This window comes from Spermophilus citellus (assembly GCF_964194105.1).
Source record: "Spermophilus citellus genome assembly, chromosome: 7".
Lineage (NCBI taxonomy): Eukaryota > Metazoa > Chordata > Mammalia > Rodentia > Sciuridae > Spermophilus > Spermophilus citellus.
In genome coordinates, this window is record NC_138188.1 from 94,186,676 (window position 1) to 94,205,032 (window position 18,357).

General features: G+C 32.3%; 1 protein-coding gene across 6 annotated transcripts in view; it reads left to right on the top strand.

Moving 5' to 3' along the window:
- DZIP3 (DAZ interacting zinc finger protein 3) overlaps positions 1-18,357 on the top strand; it is a 91,954-nt gene that overhangs the window by 30,663 nt on the left and 42,934 nt on the right. For 5 of the 6 annotated variants that reach the window (XM_081301621.1, XM_081301620.1, XM_081301622.1 and 2 more), the window contains 7 exons: positions 2,071-2,185; positions 5,277-5,396; positions 6,733-6,834; positions 8,406-8,498; positions 9,231-9,283; positions 15,338-15,414; positions 17,068-17,685. In XM_081301621.1, the coding sequence (XP_081157747.1) occupies positions 2,071-2,185; positions 5,277-5,396; positions 6,733-6,834; positions 8,406-8,498; positions 9,231-9,283; positions 15,338-15,414; positions 17,068-17,685 (1,178 nt within the window). The remainder of the gene's footprint in view (positions 1-2,070; positions 2,186-5,276; positions 5,397-6,732; positions 6,835-8,405; positions 8,499-9,230; positions 9,284-15,337; positions 15,415-17,067; positions 17,686-18,357) is intronic. The other variant, XM_081301625.1, reaches the window with a different exon arrangement.

An 18,357-nucleotide genomic window follows, 5' to 3' on the forward strand; every position in this document is an offset into this window, starting at 1 on the left:
TGAGAACCAGAAGTCTCCACTGAGGAAATTGTGGTCCGATGAGATCCGAGAGATGAATTAGGGAGTTTACTTAAGCAAACCCTTGTAAGGGACTAGGCCAAATAATTGGGTTCCTAAAAGTGTCTCCTGTGTGGTAGTTTTGGGTTCTATATAAGGTTTATCTACTACTCACTGACATACCTGTTTTTCACTGGTGTATCCAGTAGACTTCTCACTTCCTACTTACTATGTCTGATTAGCATGATGCCATCAATGTAGTGGGCTAGTGTTATGCTTTTCAGAATTTAAAGATGATCAGAATCTTTTCAGCCTATATTGTGACAGAATGTAAGAATTAACTGTAGTCTAAGACAAGACAAAGAATATGTACTGGTGTCTTTCCCTTAGAATGCAAACTACTTTTTATTCTCTTTACTGATGGGCAAAGGAGGAAATCTATTTTCTAGACCATCTATTAATAGAAAACACAGTTGTATGGCAGCATCATTATAGAGGACAACCACCACTGAGTTTCTCAAGGCACTAGTGCTTTTCTTAACTCTATCTTTTTTCCTGCATTAATGAAACTAATGTCTTCTCTCTGAGCCTTTCCATGAACATTATCTAATAACAGGTTCTTTCTGGATTTTTTTATTGTGTGTGGGTGTGTGGGGGCCAGAGTTTGAGGGGAGAGAGAGAAACAGAGAGAGATATGTGCTGGGGATTGAACCCAGGGCCTCATGCATGCTAGGCAAGTGCTATTATCACTGAGCCACAGCCATAGCCCAGGTTAAGTCCATTCTAACATTCTGACCTCCACAAGCCTCCTGACTCTTTCAGTAATCTGCCAAAAAATGCTTGGCATTTCTTCTTCATTTACTATAGGCCATCATTCAGATTTTTAGGAGCCTCTCAGCAGCATGTCAGGACTGGCTTCAGGTATCCTTGCTAGGAAAGTAAATTTTAAATTCTGTAAGAGTTGTCCCATATCAGTATACAATCCTCTATCCAGCCCATTGGCTTTGCTTTCTTGAGATCTACTCCCACACTTGTTGTTGCTTAAATATGCATACCTGTAGGTTCTGCAATTCTTAGAATAAGCTTTTTATTCCCGAGACCCTTTTATTCCCTTTTGGACCCTTTTATATTTGATCCTAGACATACTAGTCTGAAGGCAGTGACTATAGGTTGAGGAAGATCTTGAGAAGGAAGGGCATCATCCTTTGAGACTTGTGTCTCTTGTGTTTTTGTATAGTTTCTAAGTTAAAGGAGGCTGTTGTCTTTTAACAAAAAAAAAATGGTCTTTGCTAGTTGGATGATTCAGTTAGAATTTAGAGAGTCAGAGTTTCTGAGCACATTCCATTAAATATCCTCATTTTAGATTTTGCAGAATCCTCTCATTCCCCACAAAAGCCCTGACCTAGCAAAGTAGTCCTGTTGTGGCTATGCATTTGATCTTTTTTTTTTTTTTTTTTTTTTTTTTTTTAGTTCTACCCTTGTAACTAAATCCCAGGCCTTATTTGCAGCATAGTCTGCCCTTATCTCTAGAGGAGGTGAGAATTCTTTAAATGTTTCTGTCTTCTAGTTTTATAGTGTACTTAGTTGATAGCTGCAGTCTGTAGAGGCTTATATATTAGGTCTTATTTGCAGTTTATTCCATTTTAGGATTAAAATCTGGCCCTTTTAGCACAAATTATCTTTATGGATACAGAAGGTGAAAGTCTCTTTAAATGCTACCTTAGAGCCTTCTGGCTTTCACAGTATATTCTGGGATAATAATTGGCTGACCAGTATCTGTCTCTTTCTTCAGGGCCTACAAGAGAGTTAACAAAAGCCATCCAGTTAACAAAGCTAACCTCTTTATTTACTCTGGCTCCCATACTGTTAAAGCTTGAGCCACTACATAATCCATTGCCTCCCCTTCTATCTATATTTCAGCCCAATCTTCCACAGGTGAGAATCCTAGAATTTGCATGACAGAGGTTATTACAACCCTACTTACCACACAAACTTGATAACTTGTTATGTCATTTTTAAACTATACAGTATTAGAGTTTCATTCAAACTAACCTATTTTAAAATGCCTTACAGATATAATGGAGGACTGCTAGAATTTCATAAAAGCTTACAAGAAATAGGAGATACAAGTGATCATTGGTTTGACATAGATCCTACAGAAGATGGAGATTTACCTACAACTTTTAAAGTAAGAAATTATTTAGGAATAACATTTCATTTCACTAATTGGAATCATGTTTGGTAAATTTTATTTAAAAACTACATTATATTCTATGGCAAGCACCCTCTTTTATTGAAAATTACCTTTTAAGAAACAACTTTGATTTCATTATCTATTCTATATGTAATGTAAGTATGATTCATCAAGTACAGAGTAGCAGCATTTTCCACAACAGGAAAGTTAATATCCGTACTAGTCTAGTACTTCATGAATAGAACCAAATGTAATAGATGGCATTGTTTTTTTCTAATTATTTATTTTTTGTTACCTAATTTAATTCATAATGCACTTAATGCTTTGTTCAGAAAACTTGGAAAATGTAAAACTATCCAAAGATAAAAGTTAAATTCACATGTATTTGTTCAGTGGAAAAACAATTGTTAACATTTTCATTTATGTCTATTCACATATATACATATGCATATAAACACATACCCTTTATTTTTTTTATACCTTTATTTTTGCTAAATTGCTATATTATATACATATATTTGTAGCCTGGAAATTTATAGTGTTTTAATTTTCTAGTAATTAGATTCTTATATAATATGATTTTTGCAGTTCTACTTTAATTTACTTAACCATTCCCTGCTATTAAACATTTAGTTTGTTCTAGACGTTTCGATTTTTAACTCTTAATATAAAGTGATCTTTGCATATTTCTCATATCATTCCCTTAGAATAAATTTTCTAAGTTTGAATTGTAAAACAAGTGTTTACACACTTGTAAAGTTGTTGATAATATATTCCTATATGCTGTTTCAGGAAATTGTGCCAGCTTATAGTCTTAAGACAGTATAAGAGTCCCAGTCCCCCAAAATTTTATTCTTTTTCTTTTGGGTAATTTTTATTCAAAGCCATGTAGGTCTCTTTTTAATTTACTTAGTATGAAAATAGCTATACCAGGTTTCTCCTGGTTAATGTTTGAATGGAATGTGTTTTTCCAAGCTTCTACCTTTAAACCTTTTTGTAGCCTTATATTTTAGTTGTCTTTAAGGCCAAAAATATTCCTTAAACTAAACAGGGACATTTCATTTAAAAAAAATGAGATTAGATTATCCTGGAAACTATAACAATTCAAAATTTATATATACCTAGTAATATAGTCCCAAAATATATAGGACAAAAGTTAACAACTGAAAGAAGTAATCAAAAAATCCCAGTCACTGTGGGTGTGTGTGTATCTGTGTACACCCAAGGTCTCACACATGCTAAGCAAGCACTGTACCTGAGCTACATTTCCAGTCTACAATGGAATATTTTAATATACCTTTTTCACTTAACAATAGACTTCATAAATGGCCTTTGGCATTGTCATGATAAACATATGAAGTTTAACTTTGAATTATTAATTAGCAATAATTTTGTATACTTTTTAGGTATTAAACTATATCACTCTAAAGCATTCCCAGCATAATCTTTACTGTTTGTTTTTCCTTCTTTTAGAATAATTTTCTATATTATCCAGATTATGTTCCGTGAATTTTTATATTATGCAATGTAATACAATATATGCAGTTTGACAAAAAGACTTAAGAGTTCTTGCTCTGCCATCTCTAACTACAATTCCTGCTCCCTATATTTGACTCCTTCTAAGTTTTTAGTCATTTTCTTTGACATATTTTTCAAAGAAAGTACTGCTATTTAAAAAAAAATTGTCCATTTTAGGTTTTATTTTGACTTTCCATTATAAGGGGTTAGCCCTCTTATACAAAATACATCTCTTTGACTCTTACGCACATACACAAACACACAACAGCTTCCATCTTACTAGTAGTTTTAAATTTTTATTAAATTGTCCTTATCCTAGGGATTTCCTTTACTTCTCTCCTGTGTAGAATCTTTCATGTGTCAGAACTCAAGTTTTCTCTTTCTACTTTGCTCCTGGTTTTGGTGTTGCACCTCCTGCAGCAGCTTTCCATAGAAGAGTGCTTTCTTAGGAAGTAAATTTTTAAAGAACTTTAAGTCTCAAAATAATTTATCTTTTGTACACTTTACTTATATCTGGTCATAGAACTATAGGTTGAAAATAATTTTACTTCATTTTTTATAAATGTTTTTCTGTTATCTTCTAGATTCTAGTATTACTTTTGAGAAATCTGATGTCATTCTGGTTTTCAGCCTTTTACATGTGACCTGTTGCATTGTCTTCTTTCCATTTTCTTTCTGAGGATTTTTGAAGGATATCTTGTGTATCCCCAGTGTTCTGAACTTATGTTTTTGGTTCTGAAACATTTTCTTGATTTATGTATCTGATAATTTCTTTTTAATTTTCTCTTATTTCTTTTTAGTTTTCTCTTATTTCTGCTTATTATTCACATACTCTGTATATTTAACCCATTAAATAATATTTCTAATTAGATACAGAATTTCTAATATTATATTTTGTCATTTTACCTTCTTGCAAAGATTTTCAGCTTTATCTTCCTGAATGATTGATATTCATGAAATAATCATATGCTCTCAGAAAATTAGAAGTAATACTATTTGAAATGTTCTAATACTATCCCTCTAAAGGATAAGTGTTTATGACCTTATTAGTTAAGACCTGATAATGTGTTTTTCACTTATCAGCAATTTTAAAATTAGAAATTGTATTTCAAGTTGTAACCTTGGCAGTTGAAAGCATATTTTTGTACTGTACTTTTGCCAGTGTCCTAGGGCCCAATTCTGATATTGAGATACATTTTATATATATTTTATCTATCTATCTATCTATAAATATATGTATATATTATATATATATATATAAAATTTCTTAAGCAAGTAATTCTTGATAGGAACATGCCAAGTGTTTTACTATAGGTTAGATGGAAAAAAGAAATATAGCTTCAAACATATATTTTTCTCCTTTCTCCATGTTTCTATCACTCTGTAAAATTAAGTATTTACAGTTTTGTTTACTTTTCATGTAGGAAATACGTTCTCTAACTATTTTTAAAATGCAAATCCTTCAAAAGGGGATATGATACGGACACATTACTTAAGGAAAACTTTGGAAGTATTTTTATTTTAATTTATCGTTATTCATGAGAATATTTTTTATTTTGAAATCTAGGATCTTCTCAATAATTTTATAAAGACAACTGAAAGTAATATAATGAAACAGACCATTTGTAGTTATCTAGATTGTGAACGATCTTGTGAAGCTGACATTTTAAAGAACACCAATTACAAGGTACCATATTTAATAATTTACTGAGTATTTTAATGTGATTATAAGATTAACTTAGATGAAATTATTATATCATTATGTTCTGAAATATTATTTTAAAAGAGTTTTAACTTAATTACAATGGTCATGCAGTTGAGAAGATGTTTCATTATCTCTGAGAATTTCAATTCAGAATGAGCAATAATTATTCACGATCTGTACATTAGTTAAAAAGTAATTAGTTTTTGTTAAGATTTTTGTAACACATACCTATGAAATTGTAACTATTATTCCTGTTATCGTACAGTGAAAATGATCTAGAAATTCTTATTACTTTATAGTTAGAAATGTTAAGGAGCATTTTACTAAAGAGAAAAGTTGCCCCTCCTCAGTAATTTTGATATTAAATAAGTTCTCATTACCACTTCAGTAGGCCTTCTAGAAGGGAGAGGAATGAAACTCTTTGAGTTTTAACTTGAATAAATTCAACAATCAGAATACTTCTGATAGATCTCTCTAAATCAATCAGAATAAAACTACGTGATATCATAAGATGGGACAAGAAGATTGATTATCAGTGCAAAATCAAACACCACTTCTGTAAGATAATTGCAGTCTCACTTGCAAGGAATGTTTATAACAAATGGAGAAGGTGGAGAAAAAAAGGCCAAGATATTTCCTTACGATAAAAAAAGACAGGGAATGATAAGTGGGCTAGGTGAGGTAGAGTTCTCAAAACAAAGCATGTTCTGTATTCGGTTAGGTAACATGGTACTATGGTGCTGAAATTTCCTAGGAAAGCCTGGGAAAATAAAGTCCTGGACATGCAGCTTCAATATTTGTAATATAAGCAGAATTCCTACATAAAGAGAAACAGGGCTATAGTTCCCAGGGAGGGCATATAGGAAGGACAAACATATCCATACCTGTGATAACATAGTAACCCAGGAACTGTCACTATGGAACAAATCTGAGGTGCAGTGACGGGTTATATAAAAGAGATTCAAAGAATAATGGTATGGAGTTGGAGCTGGAAGAAAAAAAGATGTAAAAATGAAGATAATCTGGGATCTACTGTATTTTCCTTGTTAGAGGTTACTCTCTGGGTTCTATTATTTTATTGTACATAGAATATGGAAAATATTACATTGACATTCAAATCATTGCCCTTTTTAAACTGTCTTTATTGTAAAAATGACATGTAAAGTTCTTCAGTGATCTCTGTAGGTAAATTTTGAATGCCACGCAAAACTCATTATGATAAAATACTTTTAAAAGTAACTTGAGGAGTTTGCATTTTTTGTACTTACATGAATTACTGTTTATTTCCATATCAATTGCTTACTTTTATTTTTTCAAGGGATTTTTTCAGTTAATGTGCAGTAAAAGTTGCTGTGTTTATTTCCATAAAATTTGTTGGAAAAAGTTCAAGAATTTAAAATATCCAGGTGAACATGATCAGGTATATTTGCTTTTCTTTCTTAAAACTTTGCTACAGCACTTCTTCTTCCCTTTTCCATTTTGTCCTTATTCTATTTATTTCTTCCTATGTATATTTCCCCTGTTTTTTCCTCTCTCCATTTTCTTCTCATTTCTCTCTGATGCTTATCTTCCCACCATTCTTTATCCCTCATCATTATTTATTAAATAGCTCTTTGTAGCAGGTATTCTGCTAGTTGTTTTGCCTAGTTATTTCTAACAATTCATTTTCTTGCCTCTAGATGTTTATACTCAAGAATAGAAATATTGTTCCATATATTCACATAAAGGATATAAAATCAGAGTAGAACTGCTTAATAAATACACAGGATAATTATACAATTTTAAGGATAATTTCTTTTCGGGGGAGGGGTGGTATTTGAACCCAGGGGCACTCAACTACTGAGCCACATTCCCAGCCCTTTCTATTTTTTATTTTGAGACAGGGTCTCACTAAATTGCTGAAGAGCCTTGCTGAGTTGTTGAGGTTGGTTTGAACCTGTGATCCTCCTGCCTCAGCTCCCAAGATAAGGCACTGGGATTATAGATGTGCACTACCATGCTCAGTGATAATTTATATTTTTAGGCATTGAGAACAAAGACAAATTTGTTTTAATATTTGGATTTGTTTATATTTAGTTTCTACTCATATAATACTCCTCTTTCCTACTAAAATTGAAGTGGAATTCCATAACACAATTCTGTATTTTTCTTTAGTGAGTTAATGACCATAAGTTGGGTCTTAATTTTGATTCTGTAGGGTTTATATTGTGCAAACAGTAAGAAAACCTTATAAATTGTGATGTATTATAAAAAAACACTGGATATAGACTTGGGAAATATGGGTTCAACTCCAGATTGAGACACTTATTAATTTTATTACATTTGACTGGTAATGTAGCCATTCCAAGACAATTTTTTTTTTAAGTTCTAAAGTAAGGATAAGGTAAACCTATTTCATAGGGCTGTTGTGAGGAACTGACATTATAAACTGTACAAAGAATTATATAAGGCACTACTATTCATTTTTAAGTGGTATTTAAATACTTCTTCAATTTCTTTTGTTATTAGGACCATTAATATTGCTCAATCTTAAAAAGAGAAGTAAAAGAAATGTAAAACTAAGCCAGAGATAATGGCAAAGTCAGAATCAGAGAAAAGAATGATGCAACATTTGTATTTTTCTATTTTCTCGGGAATCTTTGAGTATCTGGTAATTCTGTATTCAGTAAGACATTCAGTATTCTTTTATACTTCCTCAATTAGAACATGTTACATAAAGTTGCTTTCCTTGGAACAGCAAATACATTTTAGGCTGTAATATAGCTCTTTAAAGATTTGGAAATAGAAATGACTAGAAAAGAAAGTGAAACCATACATCTTAAATAGAGTATTTGTTGATATGAAATAGATTATCTTTGAACAATTCCCAAATGTTTATTCACTAGTTAGTTTACTATTTGGCAACAAGTGCTTCTACCTATTTATTTATTTAAATTTACTCACATTTGCACATTAGTGATTTTTATTTTTATTTTTTTCTATTAACTTTAGAGTTTTAGTGGGAAAAAATGTTTGAAGGAAGGATGTACAGGTGACATGGTAAGAATGCTACAATGTGATGTACCTGGCATTGTTAAAATTTTGGTGAGTATCTTCTAAAACTTTTCTTGGTTTCCTTTACAAGAGTAATATTTTTTGATTTGAAACAGATTTTGTAATCATAATAGAATCCTAGTCATATTTCTTTGCCATTTCTATTCATGTGAAGTAGTATTTAAGTGGTCTTTAAGAATAAAATATTTAAAAAATAAGGATACAGAAACATGAGAACAGATGAATATGCCATATGCATATGAATGAGGGAAAGTATCATCAACTAAGAATTATAATGTATTTACTTCTGTGCTACCTAAAGTTAAAAATAATTTTACTTTCTGAAACTCTTATAGTCTGTAAATACCTTCCTATGAAAATATCTGTAGAGCAACCCCTATAGTAGTACTTGTCACAGTACACGCAGATGGTATACATTTTATTTTTAATTAATGAAATATCTTATAGATATTATGACAAATTATGAATAGAAATGAATCTCATTTACTTCTTTACCTTCAGATATGTATTTTTATTTTTCAAATTTGTCATTTAGATTGTGCAGTGATATAAAGTTGAATTTGTTTTAAAGGCAACTCTAATTTGTTGTTTCAACAGGACCATGTATTGCTCACCTTTCAATTACGTTTTCTTTATTTTATATTCACGATGGTTTTACTCTGATTGTCTCTTTTCAAGTGTTAAGGCTAAGAACTAACATTAAAGAATTTTGGAAACTGAACTACTTTAGGGCTACTTTTTTTTTTTCCCCATCATTTGCAGTTTGAAGTCGTGAGAAAGGATGAATATATAACCATTGAGAATTTAGGAGCAAGGTAAGCTTGAAAGAGAATTTTCTCTTACTTTTTTCTGAGTATGTATGTGTTTTTAGTTGCTGCTTCTGTGCTATGTCACCTGTTAGAACACCATTACGTTTTAAGGTAGTATTTAGATATATGAAAAAGTCGTATTGAATTGCCTTTTGTTCCCCCTTCTGTGCTCACTGCTGTATGCATTTACATTGTAAAGCAGGGAACGATAAATTATTTGGATACTTTTCTCTTGAGAAAATGAAACATTTTTTTCTTACAATTAACATTTAAGTTTGTTTGATAATAATCTTTCTTCAAAGCTCATCTAGACCTCTAAGGTTATCTCACAATTAGAATCTTCCTGTTCCTTAGATGAAAAAATATTTTAAAAAGCTGAATACACACACACACACACACACACACACACACACACACATTTTTTAGGCTAAAAATTCACAGAAGTATAGAGAATTGCTACTAAAATGAAAAATTCCAATATAATGTTTTTCAAATTCACTGATTCTCTTTTTCTTCTATTTAAAGTATAAAACATATATACCATTTCAGTCTACCCAGATAGATATCAAAGGCAATATTTTCACTTATGAGTTAATGAAACTCAAATCTTGTCTAGCACAGATAACTCTCCTAAAATCTTAACCTTTTTATCTGCCTGCATCCCAAGTATCTCTACTTTTATTTTTCATAAATGTCTATACTCTACATGCCCCAAACTGAACACTTGATCTTTTTCTCAACACTGCTCTTTAACTCTTAAAAGTCCTCTAGCAATTTGACTTCTTAATATATTGGAACTTTTTCCTTATTTCTGCCCTGCCTGCCCCCTTTAACTAAATTAGATTATCGTTGTTTCTTATTTGGAATTCTAAATAGCTTCTTAACAGGTTTGTTCCTAGCCTTGCCTTTCTCTAGACTGTTGTTCACATAGCTGTCTGTAGGACTTTTCTAAAATAAACATTGAAATACATCACCTCTGTGATAGCAAATCTTTCATAGTCTTCTCATTGCTCTTAAAATTTAAATTCAAATTCCTTAGCCTGGCTGTTCAAACATTTTGGACCCTGCTGAACTCACTAGTGTCATCTCTTGTTATTCTGCTGAATTTATAGCTATATACTGTGCATTAACTATACTGAGCTTCTTTTAGTTTCTTGGGTGTGCCATCTCAAGAAATGTCCAGATTTTTATTTGGAAGTAAAAATGTTTTACTATTTTATGGGCCTTGCATGGAGTACTTTGCTTCTTTGACTTTCCCTATTTAAAACTACTGGATAGCCTTACTTAGATGAAAGTAGGTATTTCTATCATGTATTGCTGTTACTTCTGTCAAAACATTCACAAATTTATTACACTTTCTTCCTATCTTCACCCTTTGACTCTAACATCTGTGAGGGCAAGAACTATATCTTACTGATATATTCTCAGCACATAGCTTAAAGCCTTGCATATAGTTGGTACCAAGTAAATGCATAATAAATGTAGAGATTCTGAATTCCATTATTCTCCAGTGAGTAATTTACTTTTGTTTTGATGGGCAGTTCACTTGGCTGGTTGTAAACTGTGGACATTTTTTTCCTTGGAAAATGGTTCCAGTGTCAGTCCAGATCTTTTGCCATTAACTGAACTGCTTTTGGTTTGTTCCACATTTAGTCAAACCCAGGTGTAGGATAATGGCAGTCAAGATTTGGCTAGATATTTAGAGATATCTTCTCTTTCTATCTCTTCCTTCTGGTATTCTCTCATTTCTTCAGTGGACGTAATTCCACGGGTTCAGTTTTCTGATGTCTTTGGACAGAGAGTTTGGATCTGTAGTAATATATCACCTTTTTCATTTCTGATGTTGATAATATTTATTTTTTTGTCTTTATTTTCCTGACCATTTTCACTAGAGATTTATCAATTGTGCTAATCTTTTTAGAGTCAGTTTTCATTTCACTGATTTTTCTCTTACACATTTTTATTTTCAATTTCACTGACTTTTGCTATTTGTTATTTCCTTGTTCTGCTTGTTTGGGTTTTTAGTTTGCTTTTCTTTTTCTTAAGATGAAAGTTTTTATTATTGATTCAAGATAGTTTTCTTTACAAACTGAATTTATATTAAGTACTGCTTTAAATGTGTCCCATGTATTTTGGTACTTACAAATTTTGATTATTATTATTGTCATTAAATTCAGAATGTATTCTAATTTCCTGTGTGTGTGTACCATGGTTATTTGGAAATAATGTTGCTTAATTGCCAAGTATTTGGGAAATATTTTAGCTGTTTCTCTACATACTGGTCTCTACTTTTAATTTTATGTGATTGCAGAATATATTTTCTAGTTCTATAGTTTTTAATTACATTTGTGGGGGTTTGCTGTATGAGACATAATATTACATATTTTTATGAATATTATATTTGCATTTGCAAGCTATATTCTGTTCTCTTTATGTGGAGTATTCTCTACATTAGACAAAGGTATTTTATAGTTTCATTTCAGTGTTCTATATCATTAATAATTACTTGTTTACTTTATTAGTTCCTTAGAGGGAAATATTGAAGCTGCTGTTGTTATTTTATCTTTTTCTATTGTCTGTGTATTTTGAAGCTTTTTTTTTTAAATCCTGCATATACATTTTAAGAGTTTCTTGATGATTTTATCTCTTTACTGTTATATAACATTCTCATTGTCTCTGCTAATAATCCTATTTTAAATCTTTGTCCGATATTAGGTACTCCGGCTTACCTTTTTAAAAAATTTTCTTTAATATGTATACTTGTGATTATCATTTGTGTGGCATATGTGTTTGTATTCATATATATATATATATATATATATATATATATGTATATATATATATATATATGTTATTATATTTTAAGTTAATTTTTTGTTTTCTTGGTACATGGCATAGGTATTGCTTTTTGTTGTTGTTGTTTTTGATATCTTACATTTTCTGCCTTTTAAACTGGAGTTTTTATTCCACATAAATTTTCTAATTATTTATATGATTGGATTTAAATCTAGTATCTTATTGTTTTCAGTTTTTTTCTTTCTGTTGTTTTTCTTTCTTGGTTTGGTTATTAGTTTTATCTTTTCCCCCACAGTAATTTTTCCAGGGTTTATAATATATATTTTCAACTTACCATGTCCATTTTTAAATATTATACTACATCATATATAGCATAAAAATCTTAAAATAACATCTTCTTACGTTTTGTGCTATTGTTTTTAATTTGTTTCATCAGCATTTTTATAAATTCCACAGTATATTGTTACTTATAAGATAATTTAAAAAGTTTTGAACTTCATATATTTGGAAAATTTATGTTTTATGCATTTTAAAGCTATATGTTTATATAATTTAGTCTTATTATTACTTCATTTCATAGTTCTAACTTTATGGGTAGTCATCATAGTCATTCTACTATTGGCAGCTATTTGTGTTATATCTAATTTCAAACTATAACATTAGTGATACAAATGAACATTCTTGTACAAGTCTCCATTTGAGAATGTGTAGAAAATTTTTCAGTATATATACATAGAATTAGAATTGCTAGTCCATTTGTGTATATACTCAACTTTATTAGATCTTGCTGAACTGTTTTCCTCAGTGGTTTTACTGGTTTATACTCCCTACCAGCAGTCTAGCAGAATTCCTTTTACTTATTGTCTTAGCCAATACTTCATAATGTTCAAAAGTTTTAAATTTTTTCAGTGTTGTGGGTGATTGGCAGTGTTATAGGTAGGTGATGCTGTAGATAAGATCAATTCACAGTGGTCAGTAATCACACCAAACTTCCTGTCATGAAACTTACGTTCTAATGTTATGTTAAGTATTTTTTTGTTTTGTTTGTTGTGAGAGGGTTCATTTCAAAGCCAAGCCACACATTTTTTTCCATCTGCTTAATGGCAATATTTACTTAGTGCTTAAGTATGTTTAATAAATTTGGCTGCTATTTAATTTTTTTCTAATTATTTGTGTTGATAGTATGCCACTTTATTCATTTTCAAAATCCTAAACATTGTTTTAGTCAACTTTTTCACTGTTGTGACCAAAAGATCTAATAAGTTTTTTCTCAGCAAGAGAAACAATAAGAGAGGTAAATAGGGAGCCTACATCCTGGGAACAAATTTTTACTCCTCACACTTCAGATAGAGCCCTAATATCCAGAGTATACAAAGAACTCAAAAAATTAGACAATAAAATAACAAATAACCTAATCAACAAATGGGCCAAGGACCTGAACAGACACTTCTCAGAGGAGGACATACAATCAATCAACAAGTACATGAAAAAATGCTCACCATCTCTAGCAGTCAGAGAAATGCAAATCAAAACCACCCTAAGATACCATCTCACTCCAGTAAGATTGGCAGCCACTATGAAGTCAAACAACAACAAGTGCTGGCGAGGATGTGGAGAAAAGGGTACACTTGTACATTGCTGGTGGGACTGCAAATTGGTGCGGCCAATTTGGAAAGCAGTTTGGAGATTCCTGGGAAAGCTGGGAATGGAAGCACCATTTGACCCTGCTATTGCCCTTCTCGGACTATTCCCTGAAGACCTTAAAAGAGCATGCTACAGGGATACTGCCACATCGATGTTCATAGCAGCACAATTCACAATAGCTAGACTGTGGAACCAACCCAGATGCCCTTCAATAGATGAATGGATAAAAAAAATGTGGCATCTATACACAATGGAGTACTATGCAGCAATAAAAAACGACAAAATCATAGAATTTGCAGGGAAATGGATGGCACTAAAGCAAATTATGCTTAGTGAAGCTAGCCAATCCCTAAAAAACAAATACCAAATGTCTTCTTTGATATAATGAGAGCAACTATGAACAGAGCAGGGAGGAAGAGTAGGAAGAAAAGATTAACATTAAACAGAGACATGAGGTGGGAGGGAAAGGGAGAGAAAAGGGAAATTGCATGGAAATGAAGGGAGACCCTCATTGCTATACAAAATTACATATAAGAGGTTGTGAGGGGAATGGGAAAATAAACAAGGAGAGAAATGAATTACAGTAGATGGGGTAGAGAGAGAAGATGGGAGGGGAGGGGAGGGGGGATAGTAGGGGATAGGAAAGGTAGCAGAATACAATAATTACTAATAGGGCATTATGTAAAATTGTGGATGTGTAACCGACGTGATTCGGCAATCTGCATTTGGGGTAAAATTGGGGGTTCATAACCCACTTCAATCTAATGTATGGAATATGATATGTCAAGAGCTTTGTAATGTTGTGAACAACCAATTAAAAAAAAAAGATCTAATAAGACCGATTAGATGAAGAAAAGTTTTTTTGGGGTCTTACAAGTTCAGAGGTCTTAGTCCTTAGCCAGCTGACTCCATCCCTCAGTGCCCAAGGTGAGGTAGAACATCATAATGGAAGAGTGTGGTGGAGGAAAGTGTTTCAAGATATTGCAGGCACAGGGGAACAAAGAGAGTTCCACTCATTCATTCAAGACTCTATCCCCAAAGACACAACCTCAGGGACACACCTCTTCTAGCCACACCCTACCTACCTATACTTACCACCTAGTTAATCCCTATCAGGTGATTAATGCACTGATAAAGGCTCTCATAACCCAATCATTTCACCTTTAGGCTCTCTTGCATTGTTTAATACATGAGCTTTTGGTGCACACCTAGTGTCTATACCATAACAATGAGTAAGTTGGGTTCTATTAGAATAGTTATTGCCAAAAAATTTGGTAAAGGGGAGGTCAAGAAGAAGTTCCAGGTTTGCTATTTTTTGCTTTTGTTTTGTTGACAATGTAAGCCATTTTTCTTTTTTTCTGCTACAACAGAGCCTTCTTGCAGATAAACTTTTTACGTGATTCTTTTCTGTATGAATCTACCAATACTATTTGCCTCTTAATTACAATGAAAATGTGTGTGGTTTTGTTAGTATTTTATATTTTATATTCGATTTTTTCTTTTGCTTTTGAATCATTTCCAGTAGGAGGAGAAGAAAATACCCATTTAACCATACTTATACCACAAATATTGACTGACTTTTATATTATTTCACGATAACTTAATTTTTTCCATTTACAGTTATAAGAAGTTGATGTCTCTGAAAATAACTGATACTGATATAAGACCGAAGATCAGTTTAAAATTTAATACAAAAGGTATTATTTTAGTTTTATATGACTCCTTTTGAAAAGTATGTGAACATATTTTACTTTCTCTGTAAAGTGTCATGCCATTAACAAGCATACCATCACCTTTATTGGCTGTTCTCTAGACTTGGGTTTATACCAGTGAGCAGCACCTTGTGTAGGCTAGAACTCACAGACAGAAAGATTAGCAGTATATGGGTATCATATTACTTTGGCATTCTATAGTATGGCATGCCAGGTAGCTGTGACTACACAATAAGATTTGCCTCAGCAGAGCTTTCCTCCAACTCCTCTCCCATTGTTACTATTTTTCCTTTTGATAGAGCAGCATTTAGAGCATCCTAACATGGGGTAAATGAACATTCTCATCTGTGAGCCAAGTAGTCTAAACTAAGGTGCCAATATTCAGGAATGTGCTAGGAAATGCTCTCTCCAGCACTTAGAGTTATTACAGGTCCTTGGTCCCAAGGAAGACTAGTTTGGTGGCAGTCCTTTGTGCTAGGGGAAATGGATATCCCTCTTAGCAGCCAGCTTTTTATTGGGCTAGCTGGAGAAAGCTCTTTGAGTCATTTTATTGTTAATTTTGTTTAGGTCCACAGCATATGTGAGGTATACTAAGTATAAATACTAATTTAAAATTTTATTAAAACATGAAATCAAGAAGGATAAAATAAGCCACATTCTATGATAAATACATTTTGATATTGATATAAGTACTATCATATACCAAATACTATCATATACCAAATTCTTACTACCTTCTAACTCATCTTAGTCTATTTTCTTTCTGTGGAAGTACTACTAAACTGGGAAAATACTGAATAGTTTAGTCTCATGCCTATTTTATTTCATTAATGACATACATACTTTATCATTAAATTTATTTTGGGGTGTAAAAACATGAAGTTTACTAGATTAGTGCTTCCAAGAATTTGTATGTATTTAATAAAATCTGATGGTTTTATTAAAATGCAGGTGCTAATTCAGTAGATCTGGAGTGGGCCTGAGATTCTGCATTTCTGACAGGCTCCCAGGTGGATGCTGCTGCTCTTGGTCTGTGGATGACACTTTGAGTAATAAGGATTTAGATTTTGTTTCATGTTTCTTGATATAGACATGTGCTTTCTAATATGATAACAATCAGCCTATGGCATAGTTTAAAGATTAATTAAAATTAAATAAAATTTAACACTCTGTTCCTCAAGATAAGCAACATTTACAGTTCTCAGTATCAGACAATTTTTAGACAATGCAAATATAAAACATGTTTGTTGTATAAACTCTATTGAATAGTGTTAAAAATTAGGATAAAGTATAGTTGTTTAAGTGAAGTATAAACATTGCAATTATCATTCCTGGAAAATTTTAGAGGCCTAATACTTTGATGACATTTGGTTGCCAAAGCTCATGTACTTGAATGAAACCTTGGATGGTTGAAAGGTTCTGGTGATTGCTTTTGCTTGGGTACATATTGGTTTTTGTTTAAGGTTTTTTGACAGCTAGATAGAAAGCAGCATGTTTATTTAGCACCAGTTGTGGCAAAGCACTATGCTGTGCTTCATTCCTTAGGAATAGTTTAGGAGCTTAGAATGTAATTCAAGAGGCCACATAGAAAAAGAGCATTAATGTGGAATGTCTTGACTTCTCAAAATTCATTTTCAGATGAAATGCCTATCTTCAAACTTGATTATAATTATTTCTATCATCTGCTTCATATAATTATTATTTCTGGTACTGACATTGTCCGGCAAATATTTGATGAGGCTATGCCACCCCCTCTTTTGAAAAAAGAGCTGCTTATACACAAGAATGTGCTGGAATCCTACTACAACCATCTTTGGACCAATCACCCATTGGGTGGATCATGGCATCTTCTTTATCCTCCAAACAAGGAGCTACCACAGTCCAAACAGTTTGACTTATGCCTCCTATTAGCTCTCATAAAACATTTGAATGTATTCCCTGCACCAAAAAAAGGCTGGAATATGGAACCACCATCATCTGATCTCTCTAAGTCTGCAGACATCCTGAGGCTGTGCAAATACAGGGATATCCTCCTTAGTGAGATTTTGATGAATGGTCTCACTGAGTCACAATTCAGTTCAATTTGGAAAAAAGTTTCAGATATTCTTCTGCGCCTTGGGATGAAGCAAGAGGATATTGACAAAGTGAAGGAAAATCCCATTGAGAATATCTCCCTTGATTACCATCAGCTATCCATCTATCTAGGCATACCAGTACCAGAAATCATCCAGAGGATGTTATCCTGCTATCAACAAGGTACTAAGTAATTGTTTACTTCAGTCAGTAAATCTTCATTGAAAGTGTGCTCTGTTCCAGGCACAATGCAAAGGGTAGGAAGAGTCAGTGAAGTTGAATTCTTGATAGAATAGACTCAATAAGAAGGTGATGAGAAAAAAAAAAAAGAAGGTGGTAATGGAAATTATGGTACTACAGATATTTACAGAATATGTGGGGTGTCCTCCCTCAAAGGAGTCTTAAAAAGCTTTCTGGAAAATATAATATTTAAGGAATTCTTAAATGATCTAGAGAGGCTTGCCACATGAAGAAGATGAGGAAAGGATATTTCAGAGGAAAACAACAAATTTATAGAAATGTAATAATATATTATGATGCAGGAAACTAAAAAAATTGGTATTAATAACATTAAAGTAGAAGGGAGTTCATAGAAAAAAAACATACTCAAGAAGATTTCTTTTTTCATATTGAGAAAGCAATTATTAAGACTTTTTTTTCTTTTGGTACTGGAATTTAACCCAGAAGCTCTTTATTTCTGAGCTGTGTACCCAGACCTCTTTATTTATTTTTTAATTTTAATACAGTTTCTTGCTAAGTTGCTTAGAGCTTCACTAAGTTGCGAAGGTTGGCCTCTATATTGTGATCCTCCTGCCTCCGCCTCCCAAGTCACTAGGATTATAGGCATGCACTCTC